At 37.9% G+C, this 11,711-nt stretch overlaps 2 protein-coding genes across 3 annotated transcripts; one reads left to right on the top strand and one right to left on the bottom strand.

The window, feature by feature from the left end:
• Positions 1 to 496: 496 nt before the first annotated feature.
• mboat7 (membrane bound O-acyltransferase domain containing 7) lies at positions 497 to 6,710 on the bottom strand. Its single transcript, XM_079624749.1, has 10 exons — positions 6,584 to 6,710; positions 5,678 to 5,851; positions 5,154 to 5,233; positions 4,795 to 4,924; positions 4,585 to 4,711; positions 4,344 to 4,500; positions 3,729 to 3,924; positions 3,455 to 3,607; positions 1,073 to 1,249; positions 497 to 957 (listed from the first exon to the last, which is right to left on the bottom strand). The coding sequence occupies exons 3-10, from the start codon at positions 5,227 to 5,229 to the stop codon at positions 570 to 572; spliced, it is 1,404 nt and encodes a 467-aa protein (XP_079480875.1). The 5' UTR covers positions 5,230 to 5,233; positions 5,678 to 5,851; positions 6,584 to 6,710; the 3' UTR covers positions 497 to 569.
• Positions 6,711 to 7,206: 496 nt separating this feature from the next.
• LOC307005030 (glutathione S-transferase kappa 1-like) lies at positions 7,207 to 11,532 on the top strand. Of its 2 annotated transcripts, none has more exons than XM_079624752.1 (8): positions 7,207 to 7,702; positions 7,790 to 7,861; positions 7,956 to 8,037; positions 9,768 to 9,896; positions 10,134 to 10,279; positions 10,517 to 10,633; positions 10,720 to 10,813; positions 11,352 to 11,532. In XM_079624752.1, exons 2-8 carry the CDS (start codon positions 7,790 to 7,792, stop codon positions 11,399 to 11,401), a joined length of 690 nt encoding a protein of 229 aa, XP_079480878.1. In that variant the 5' UTR covers positions 7,207 to 7,702; the 3' UTR covers positions 11,402 to 11,532. The 2 variants fall into 2 exon arrangements, with proteins under 2 accessions (XP_079480878.1, XP_079480879.1); XM_079624753.1 differs by having other exon boundaries at positions 7,456 to 7,610.
• The last annotated feature ends 179 nt before the right edge of the window (positions 11,533 to 11,711 follow it).

The raw sequence follows: 11,711 nt of genomic DNA, 5'->3' as shown, positions 1-11,711 counted from the left end.
ATATACAACTTTGTTATCACAAAGGTTGTGTGACCTCATTGACACTTACAGAGGGAGTAAATCTCCACAAATTTGCACTCAATGTAGTAATATGGCAGGGGTCTAACATTCGTGTGTGTGTGTGTGTGTGTACGGATGGATTCAGTTATAAGTCCTCTGTGTGGGAGCTGAATTCGAATCCCATGGCCACTGATCAGCAGAAAAACTATTAATATAAATACAATACTGGCCTGGTCAGGATGAATCTATAAGGTTGCACTGTTTTTCACCAGACAACAAAAATAAGCATTTTCCAATATATGTAATAAAAAAGCAAATGATAACATTAAAAGTATTGGAAATGAATTGAAAGCTATTTTCACTGTTAATAAAATAAAGATTGATATCCTTGGGTTCATCGCATTTTACTCTTCTCTCCGTGTTGCTTTTTAAAAAACAAAATCCGTTAAATGGCAGTTGATGGCTATTACAGTGCATGTTGGGAAATGTTTTTGTGTGTGTGTGTGTGTGTGTGTGTAAACATACCAACTCTCCAGTTATCATCCCAATCATCACATCACACATTTGTTTCACTCAGCCTTCTCTCTTACCACATCCTGTTTCTCTCCTTCAGCTCCGTCCCTCCTCTCTCTCTTTTTCCCTCCTTTCATCATTTGTCCTATTCCTATACAAACAATGGCGATGATATGAATTATGAAGTATATGGAGCTCCAGTAGTTGACGGTGTCGCTGGCCTTCAGGAGAACAAATCCCATGCACATGCAGTCGTAAGCCCTCATCTTGAGGAACCAGTGGATCCAGTCGAAGATGTTCTGGCCCTTCGGCCCCAGACGGGCTCTGACGGAAGCCTCCATGGCCGATTCTGCTGCGATACACAGTGGGATGGTGAGAAAAGAGAGGTAGTATCCAGCATGGAGGCCATGCCAGTAAGCGCTGATTAACATTGTCCATCCAGCCCTGCCACAATGTGAGAAAAGAGATAAAACAAAGTTGATGGTCAAAGATTATGATGGTCAATAACAGAGCATTTTAACCACAATGCAGTTGAAAGGTCAAATGTACATGCTCGTACCTAAGAGCGTACGCTCTGAAAGGGGCATTGGGGTAAATATAGTGGTGAAGCCACCACTGCACCGTCATGTTCCAGTAGCGCATACCATGCCGAACCTTGACGCAGAAATCTGTATTATAACAGTCAATGTTCTGGATAGTTTTGAAGTCATACTCCACAGCAGTGTCTGGATCAGGACTGAAACATACAACATTATCAACCACGTGATCAAACCTCAAATGAGCTAGTAATTTCCTGTAGATAACCTCGCTTAATGCGTCTTATAGGTACAGGCTAAAGAGAAACATGGACGTTTTTTATTGCGAGTACTGTTTACACTAGTGATTTACAATATATCGTTCCCAGATGACTGTCTGATATTAACCGATGTTTTTATTTTACTTTATTTAATTTTCACTTAAAGCTAATCTTTAAAAACGCAATTAATTTATTAACACTGTATATACCGGTATACATATATAGAACACAATATAATCTTTAATAATTCTGAAAATTACTATACATTCTATATCAAGAATACATTCTATTATTATTAATATCATATATAACTTGGAATAACTAAATAAATATTTTCAAATTTTTTTCTATATTTTCACAGTTGAAAACAGTTGTGCTGCTTGAACTGCCGCTCAAAAATTTGAGATCACTTAGAAATGTCTAGATGTGTTAGAAACGCATGAAATTAGTTTGAAGAGGAAATATAGCAAATGAATAGGAAATGCAGTCATTTACTGATTTTTTTTTTCTGCTTTCATCAAAAAAGCCAGCTTTTGCAGCATTTACAGCCTTACAGATCTTTGGCATTCTAGCTGTCAATTTTTTAAGGTAATCTGATAAGATTAAACCCCATGCTCCAGAAGCATCTCCCACAAGATGGATTGGCTTGATGGACACTTCCTCCGTACCATACGGTCAAGCTGTTCCTACAACAGCTCGATATGGTTCAGATCCGGAGACTGTGCTGCCCACTCCATTACAGACAGAATTCCTGCTGACTACTTCTTCCCTAAATAATTCTGGCATAGTTTGGAGGTGTGTTTTGAGTCATTATCCTGTTGTAGGACGTAATTGGCCCCAATCAAGTGCTGTCCACAGGGTATGGCATGCATGGCGTTGCAAAATGTAGTGATAGCCTTCCTTCTTCAAGGTCCGTTTTACCCTGTACTAATGTCCCATTGTACCACCACCAAAGCACCCTCCACCATACCTGACAGATCCTCTAGCATCTTTTCCTTTGTTCTGCATCTCACAAATGTTCTTCTGTTTGACCAGAAAACCTCAAACTTGTGGGAAATGGCAACATATTTCTCCAGTCTTCCTCTGTCCAGTGTCTGTGCTCTTTTGCCCATCTTCATCTTTTCTTTTTATTGGACAGCCTGAGATATGGCTTTTTGTTTGCTACTCTACTTAGAAGCCCATAATCCCAGAGTTGCCTCTTCACTGTTGATGACACTGGTGTTTAGAAGTTACTATTTTGTGAAGCTGTCATTTGAGGACCTGTGAGGAGTCTGTTTTTAAACAAGACATTCTAAGCCTAAGGTATTTGTCTTCTTGCACATTTGTGCACCGGACCTCCCACACCTCTCTCTATTCTGGTTAGAAGCAGTCTGTGCTGTTCTATCAAGGAAGTAGTTCAATCTCTCCATTAAATAGCCTTCATTTCTCAGCACAACAATAGACTGACGCGTTTCCAAAGAACGTTCTTTGTTTCTGGTCATTTTGAGACTGTAATCAAACCCATAACTCATGATGCAGCAGACTCAACTAATCTAAAGAAGGCCACTTTCATTGCTTCCTTAATCAGCGCAAAAGTTTTCATCTGTGCAAAAGGGATTTTCTAATGATCAATTAGCCTTTTAAAATTATTAACTTGGATTAGCAAAAATAACATGAGATTAAAAAAAGGACTGATAGTTGCTGATAATGGGCCTTTGAGCAACTGTAGATCTTTCTTTAAAAATCAGCTGTTTCCAGCCACAACTATTATTTACAACATTATGTCTGCACTGTATTTAAATTGTGATACATTTGAAGCTTTTGTAAAGGATAAAAAATGTGTTTAATTGCTTCTGAAAATTCTCCTATTCTAATGTATCATGTTTGTCTTGACATGTACAGTTTAATATTGCCTAACTGTAACCCTGCTGACCTCTGATGCTGTACTTTACAGGATCCTGCTTCAAGTCTATTACAGTAACGTACATTTCTATTCTTAGATAATTAAAGATCTATCATATCTTTTTATAGAACATGTCATGTTTTCCCTGACATACCTCCTGATTAGATAAAATTCTCAAAGTTCAAGTCATCATATTTACAAGTTAAAGTCAAACTGTAAAAGCACATTTAAAAGCTATCAGGTAATAAAGTGAATCACCCTACCTATATTTCACCGTTGGCCCTCCCCCAGGTTTGGACAGCGCCCCCTGGGGGTAACAGCCAAGACCTGCGCTGATGCAACCTGCCTCTGCCCCACACCATGCAGAGTAGAAACGCATCCGGAACACAAAGAATATTGCCACCATGTAGAAAAATCTGAAACATAACCACTATGATTGTCAATAAAATGATAAAGTGTGATTTAAATATAATTATGTCCTTTGGACTTTACTTTTAGACTCAGTATGGATTGGTCCTTTAATCCAGAAAAACAAACCTGTAAAAATAGTTGTTCTCCAGGAATTCTTCAGTACGGACATAGGACAAGGGAAAGACAAAGTTGACAGCCATAAAGAGAACTCCGTAAACGGGCACCATCTTCAGCCTCTGCAGGCAGGGCTCTTTACCCGGCAGCGACAGGGGACTGGACTGCTGCAACCAGTCTGCATACGTCTGATAGCGGAAGAAGGGACCTGGGGGACACCGGCAAGAGTGGGTGGGACAAAGAATGGAAAATGAAGGAATGTGAGGAGAGCATGGTAAGAGTTATCAATGAAGACATGGCGTAGATGGGCAAAGGTGACACATGATATTGGGATAGAATGGAGTATTAGTATGGAATCAAATGCAATAATGAGCCATATCAATGTGCCACAGGGGATGACAAAATGAAGCATATGGATGTTGGGGTTTGGGAGGACAAATCATGGTAAAAAAAGAGGAGCAATAATAACACAATCAGTTATAAAAAGAAATTGGACTCACACATTACTGAACTAGTAGCAGAGAGAAACAGAGAAAGACAAGTTAGCATACATGCAAAACATACAGCACAGAACGTTTGAACAGACTCAAAAGCATTCCAGGAAATTCAAATCAATATGCAAATTACCTGTCATTATGCCCACATAGCAGTAGCTATATGATATAATGTCATATAGTGAAGGCTCGTGGGAAAGTCCTCCCACAACTGGGGACTTAGTGAAGGCGCTCACTTCCTTTTTCTTCTCCAAGTAAAAACTTTGAACCTCATTAGCTAAACTGACCATCTGTGTATTCAAAACAAAACTCATTCAATAATTCTATCAAGAGATTAAAACATGGAAAATGTTTCTAATTTTATTGCGTTTTACCTTCAACGTTAAAAGAAGCTGAATGGCATTGGCAAAAGGTGTTGGCTGAGGGAGGCCAAACCAGGTGACCAGACGGAAAAAGAGGAGGTACAGAAACGTCCAGCCCAAAGACAGAGCAGGGGCACTTCTAAATAAAAAAAATGAAACAGAGCACAGGGAAATAGCTCCGAATCTAATGTAAAATTCCAGACAGCTACATATAACACTAACCTCCAATTGATCTTTATAATCAGCCATGTTCCTAACACTGTAAAGAAAGAGTGTAGAGTGTGGATCCCACAGGTAGCAATGGAGATGATCAAACCCAAGAGCAATGCCGCCCCCTGCTTAACTGGAGGGCCTGGTAAATAATGCACACAAAAGTGATCAAGAGTTGTTAAAATCATGATGATATAGAAGTAGTGACCCCCCCCCCCCCCACACACACACACACACACACACATCCTAAACACATTGTAAAACAATGTCAACAACAAAGTATACCACTTGACTTTTACCTTTATTCACCCTATTATTAACACATTTTAATATGTGGGCTCTAACGTAAAGAAAGACATAGTCAGACTTACTTAGGTAGCGGAAAAGGAATCCTACAGGTATTGATGCACCAAGGATTCCTAGGTAGACTAATTCCTCTGGTGACATCTTTCTGTTTACACCAATAACAAAGCATAACAATTATCTCACCGTTTATTATGTTATATTCATATTCAAGCTTATCCATCCAACATTAAAATAGTGCTTGGGTTAATCAGTTTAGAAAACTCCAAACATTTAGCCAGCTATCCCATCTTTGACTATCCCATCCCTGAGCATATTTAATATTTTCTTAGATTTCATTAATGATTTTATTGAACCAAACGAGCAGGCAGGTCTGTAAATCTAGAAGTCACTTCTTGACACTATAGTCACCCAACACTTCTTAACAACATCAAAATAGTTTTTAGAAAACTGACATTTGAATAGTGATTTTTTGAATCATATGGGATGCATCTAATAGACTGGCCTTACAGAAGCAGATAGCCTTTGGCACAGTAAGACTGGATAATAAATATACCACCTATAATTCTTAAATAACCACAGCAATACTTACAGCAGTGAGGTATGGAGGTGTGCTATCAAAGACTAGCTATTTTGACGGATACTGTATTTTCCAAAGTCTCCTTTAAGCCCGAGCACTAGCCTGCTCTCTCCTCATTCACCACTTCCTACTACCGCATATGTGCACTGCAAGCGTCGCATTAGAGTTGCCAGATATTCACAAAAACTGCAACAGCAAATAAATAAAAAACCGTAAAACATCACAGCAGCTAATTAATGAATTATAAAGATCCCCCCCCCCCCCCAGTTTTTTATACTTAAAAAAAGCGCTGTTCATAACATTTAAATTTCAACAATACAACTATTCCGCTTCTGAGAACCCCAGAAAAGTGAAAAGGGTCAATTAATACATATATATATATTTTAAAAATACGAAAATCTTATAAAAATAGTTTTATAAAAGTTTTGTAATATTTTTTTAATTTATACAAGTCCTTGTGTATTGTGGTATTTTGCATTTCTTTTACATTTTCTGACTGTAAAAGAGACATTTTAAAATATATTAGAATATCAGAAAAACTGCAGGTTCACAATTTGCAGTACATTTGTGCTTATGGTATGTATGATGTTTACATTATAAACGTAATTTATTTTTCCACATATCCAACATCTGGCAACCACTTTAACAGACGGGAACCTTCACTTTGACTGCCAGGGGGCGGAGCAAATAGAGCTCAAGCACTACGGAAACATTTGGAATTCGTTGTTAATAATCTAATTTCATTTACTTAAATTGTAACTGCATTCATTCAATCTTAGCACTGTCATATTATTATATATATAAAAAATAATAATAATAATAATAATTGTTTTAAATCGAAAGTTTATCGTGCAAAAAAAACAATGGCTGGCGATTAGTTTTTAATCAGAAGCCAGTTATTTTTTTTATTGCATTTACCTTTTACTTCAGCAGGTCGAAAAATTGTTCTATAAATTCTGAACTTTACGTGCTGCTCACGCCCAGAGAATGTCTAATGCGGAAGATGTTATGGGGGAAACGAAGCTTTTTAAAGCTTCGAATCCAATGATTCACTGTTTCGAAGCGTTCGAAACAGAACACGCTAGTGAACCCTGCTGGTCAGAACAGTGGAAATGCAAAAAAACTCAGGCCAAACATGCATAAAACACCTTTTACAAACACATTGCAGATGTTTTATTGAAAGTAAAATCTTTCAAATGCAATGAACTAACGTTAATCATAAGATTAAATATCAAGTGTCTATGTAATATGTGCTCTTTTATCAATTTTCAAGGCGTGTTTTGTTTGTTGCATCATGGATTGTTCAGCTAACGTAATCACAGGCCAATAAGAGACTAACTACTATTATTCATTTTAATTGTAATAATGTTTAACGCGAACAAATGTATACATCTGATCAGAGGTCATGTAGAATCGGTAAACCCATAGGGTAAACCGGACCCATGGGTAAAAAAAACAAAACATTGACACATGTTCAATGGTTCGCCGCTGGGGGCGATCTAAGTGAATCCGCATGTCTCCATGATTCAGAAGTTTACAGAGATCGCCCCCCAGCGGTAAACCATTTGAAACAGATTTGAAGCAGAGCCCGTCTACGGAAAGATCTACCACTTATTAGACATTCTCTGTATGAAGCATAGACAGTAGCCTCGTTCAGAGAGTTTTCTCTACCACTCAGCAGAGCCATAGAGAGAATTTCTCTCTATGGCTCTGCCACTCTGGACTCGTTCACTGAAATCACGTGACTTGGTTTGATACATGATTCGAAACAAAAGATTCAAAAATGTTTCGAAGCTTCAGTGTTAAATGCGAACTCGCCCAACACTAAACTGCACCTGCTGAACGTCGTTCACAATTTATAAAAATACAGTTTGTTGTAGTTATTGGAATCTAAACAATCGTTGTTAGACTGTCGTAGCAAATGAGCGGTATTCTGCCATAAACAGTAGGTCTATTTGTTTCTCGATCTAATTGTGTTGAACTTTGACACCGTTTATTTTCAAGTACAGCAGTTAGACTGACTGACTGACGCCAAGGGTAATGTCTACTACGCATGCATGTAAATGACAGTTCTAATAATCTTTAGTGTATGTCGGGTGACGCGAATATCCTTATTCGTTACAGATGTCCAGTCCCAGAAAAGTGGTCGAGTTGTTTTATGATGTGGTTTCTCCGTATTCCTGGCTGGCATTTGAGGTATACGATGTTTTCGCCACTTAGTATAACTTAGTTCATTGAAATCCATGCTGCTTAATATGTTTTCATGTTTGTATTGATTGTGTGTGTTAAGGTGCTGTGTCGCTATAGAAATGTTTGGAACATCGACCTCAAATTTAAACCAGCATTTTTAGGGGGAGTCATGCAAGGCTCAGGTAATAAAGAAATAATATGTCCCCAATCACAAAATATACCAAAATCATAATCAGAAAGAGCTTTATTGCCAAATGTGCTTGCACATTAAAGGAATTTACCTTGGCATTGAAGCATTCAGTCCACATAAATATAACGAGACACATAATAGCGTTTACAAATAACAAATATAAAAAAGTATAAAAAATGTATAGTGTAATTTTATTAAGCATTAAGATATGTTTGTAGAAAAGTCTGGGTACTATTTGAATACAACCAGGAGGATTTTGGCCTCAGTCACTATGACCCACAACTGTGGGTCAGAGTACAAATTTGCACCTGTCAATGATAACTGCTCTTTTGATTTGCATGAGCCTCCCACAGAAGATCATTTACACAAGCTTTGGATACTCAGGCAGGCAATAACAAAACACGCGAATCTCATCCAAAATCACAGAAATAACCAGTAGCAGAGTGCAGCCTTATGGAGAGACTCAGGAAGAGGTTGCAACTTTTAGATTGCACCTGGACATTTCTCAATGGTTCAGAACTTCAGGAGGGGTTCAATCTTCAGCTGGCTGGCAGGAGCCGCCACTGGCATGTCATGTGACCTGTCAGTGGCTAGCTGGCAGTCTGGTTCTGGCATGTCATGTGACCTGTCAGTGGCTAGCTGGCAGTCTGGTTCTGGCATGTCATGTGACCTGTCAGTGGCTGGCTGGCAGACTGCCGTTGCAAGTTTCAGAAACCATTTATTTTTGGCAGTTTTTGTGTTTTGTGTTCCTCCCTCTCTAGCTCATTTAATATGCATCTGTTATGATTATGTTCTTTTGTATGATTGATGTTTTAGAGCCGGTTATCCCAATTAAACCAGTCAAATGGCCGTGATCACGACTGGTTGCTTACTGACACTTGCTGGATGCTCACTTCAGCCAGCCGTGGTTGAACTGCGAGTATAATGCGTTGCCTGTCACTCTCGCTGCAAGTAAATACATTGTTTTCTTTTTATGAATGTAATCTCATGCATTTATTCTTTTGCATGATTGTTGTTTAGAGAATTTTATCCCAATTAAAGCAGTCGAACAGGTTGAACAGCCGCGCGGTTGCTAGAGAGGGAGGAACACAAAACACAAAAACTGCCAAAAATAAATGGTTTCTGAAACTTGCCAAGGCAGACTGCCAGCTGCCAGCCAGCCACTGACAGGTCACATGACATGCCAGTGGCGGCTCCTGCCAGCCAGCTGAAGATTGAACCCCCATTCCAATGGTTAGTGGATATATTTATGTAGTTGTTGTGGATTTACATTGATTCATCTTATCGACTTGCAGACATTCATGTTTAACTTTGACACAGTTCCCTAAGATCTTTATAAGACAGCTGTGACATTTTTAGGTCAAAATACCACAACTATTAAGCCTGAGCGAGAGATGCTTTGCTCAAACTTTTGCCATTGCATTAGAACTGGTTACACTGTTGTCGTGTAACCTTGGAACTGATCGGCTTGGATGATAAGCCTTTCCAGAGAAAAGCTTACCAAAACAAAGTTACTGTGTTGTCACTTTTCACATTTTCTGGGTTGGTAGATGCACTGGGGACCCGATTATAGGACTTAAACATGGAAAAAGTCAGATTCTCATGATATGTCCCCTTTAAAACGTATTATAATATATATTTTTCTAAATGAATGTTGATGGATGTATGTGACATTGTGCTTTTATAGATAAGAAGACATTATCAAGTTTCTTCTATTTCTAGGTAACCGCCCCCCTGGAATGATCCCTAATAAGTTTTATTACATGAACACCGATCTGAAACGGCTGTCTGAGTACTTTGTGGTCCCTTTGAATCCACCTTCAAATCCTGTTGAGGCAATGTTTGAGAAAGGTATTCCAACTGCTGTTTTTTTTACGATGACACTGATGACCACATGCACAATGCAAGCCATACTTGTGGATTTCTTTCTCTCATATAGAAAAAAGATGTTGGACTGTTTATAGAGTTTTTTTTTTTTTGCTTAAGGATTTATTTTACAATCTAAAAAGGATAATCTTGTGTTTTTAGGTAAATCACTTTCTGTCACAGTCTCTTTTATTTTCTCTTGTCCTCCATCTTTCCATGTAGGTTCTTTGAATGCGATGCGTTTTGTGACAGCTGTAGCAGAGAAAAACAAAGAGGGAGACGGGCCGGTGGAGAGGGTGTCTAGAGAGCTGTGGAAAAGAATCTGGAGCACTGATCAGGACATTACCCAGCCTGCCTCATTCATTGAGGTATCAAATACCCTATTAACGCTTTTGTAAAGTCAGCATGAAACGGATTTTAGGAAGTTGGGCATTGAGAACTAAATGGATGCAGATCTGAATGCCAGTTTTCAGTCAGTAAATTGACATGTTAATCTTCTATTACTTCATAAAAATGAAAAAATGTCTTGTTATCATCCATTGTACTTCACCACTGACTTTGACTTCAGTGTGTTCACTAATGTCTTGCCTTTCTGTTTTGCACAGGCGGGATTAAAGGCGGGTCTCTCAGCCAATGAGGTGGAGGAATTTCTGACCCTCGCCAAATCTCAGCCAATGAAAGACAAGCTGAAGAGTGCCACACAGGAAGTACTGGATTATAGAGTCAGTGCCTTTTACTTGCGTCTTTGCACCCTTTGTCTTTCTAACTAAAATGTTCCTTACAGTGATTTTCCCTTACGTTTTTGTAGGGCTTTGGTTTTCCGTGCATTGTGTGTCATGTGAATGGAAAGGCTGAGGTCTTCTTTGGCTCTGACAGATTTGAGCTTATGGCTCATTGCATCGGTAACTTTGGATTTCTACTTCTTTTATTAGATAGGATAATGGTTATATTTATCATTGTAGATTTGAAACCCGCTTTTCCCCTGTTATGGTTGAATCACGGAAGCTATACCAGATATTTTGCCAAGAGATTTCTATTTATTATTTAATACATGTATCAGACAGAGAGAAACAGGCATATAAGAATAAGGCTATAGGAGCTACAATAAATATAATGTATATATATATAAAAAAGAATAAGGCTATAGGTGAGGATAATATAGCTCATCCCATATCTCTGCTCAGCACACATGTACAACATACCCTGACTTCACAAAATACATTATGAAATTATTAAAAAAAATTAATAAAGAAAAATTATACTAAAAAATAACATTAAACAGTACATTTTTAGTCTTCAATCATCATACCCAGATTACTTGATGGTTTATTGCACTTTATCATGTTTTAAACCATAAATTCTGAAGTAATCTTGGGATATTCAAATCTTAGGTTATATACTATTTATTGTCCAATCACTTTCTTTCTTTTTGTGTTCCAGGGGAGAAGTGGATGGGGCCTCAGCCTCTCAAACCCACAGCCAAAATGTGATCACTACTCCTCCATACTCTATATTTTAACAACTTAAAATCTAATTTGATGTAAATTCACTTTTTTTATTCAGTAGCAAACATAAACATACAAAATAATAAAGGAAAGCCATGGAGATAAGTCTATGCTTATCATGGCTGCATTTATTTGACCAAAAATACAGTAAAAAATTGTAATAATGTGAAATGTTATTAAAATTTAAAATAAATGTTTTCTATTTGAATATATTTTAAAATTTAATTTATTTATGTGATGGCAAAGCTGAATTTCAGTTAGTATGGGTAATATCCTATCCAACATTGTCGATTCT

This window comes from Phoxinus phoxinus (genome assembly GCF_949152265.1).
Source record: "Phoxinus phoxinus genome assembly, chromosome: 10".
Lineage (NCBI taxonomy): Eukaryota > Metazoa > Chordata > Actinopteri > Cypriniformes > Leuciscidae > Phoxinus > Phoxinus phoxinus.
This window is presented reverse-complemented; position numbering and strand designations above follow the sequence as displayed.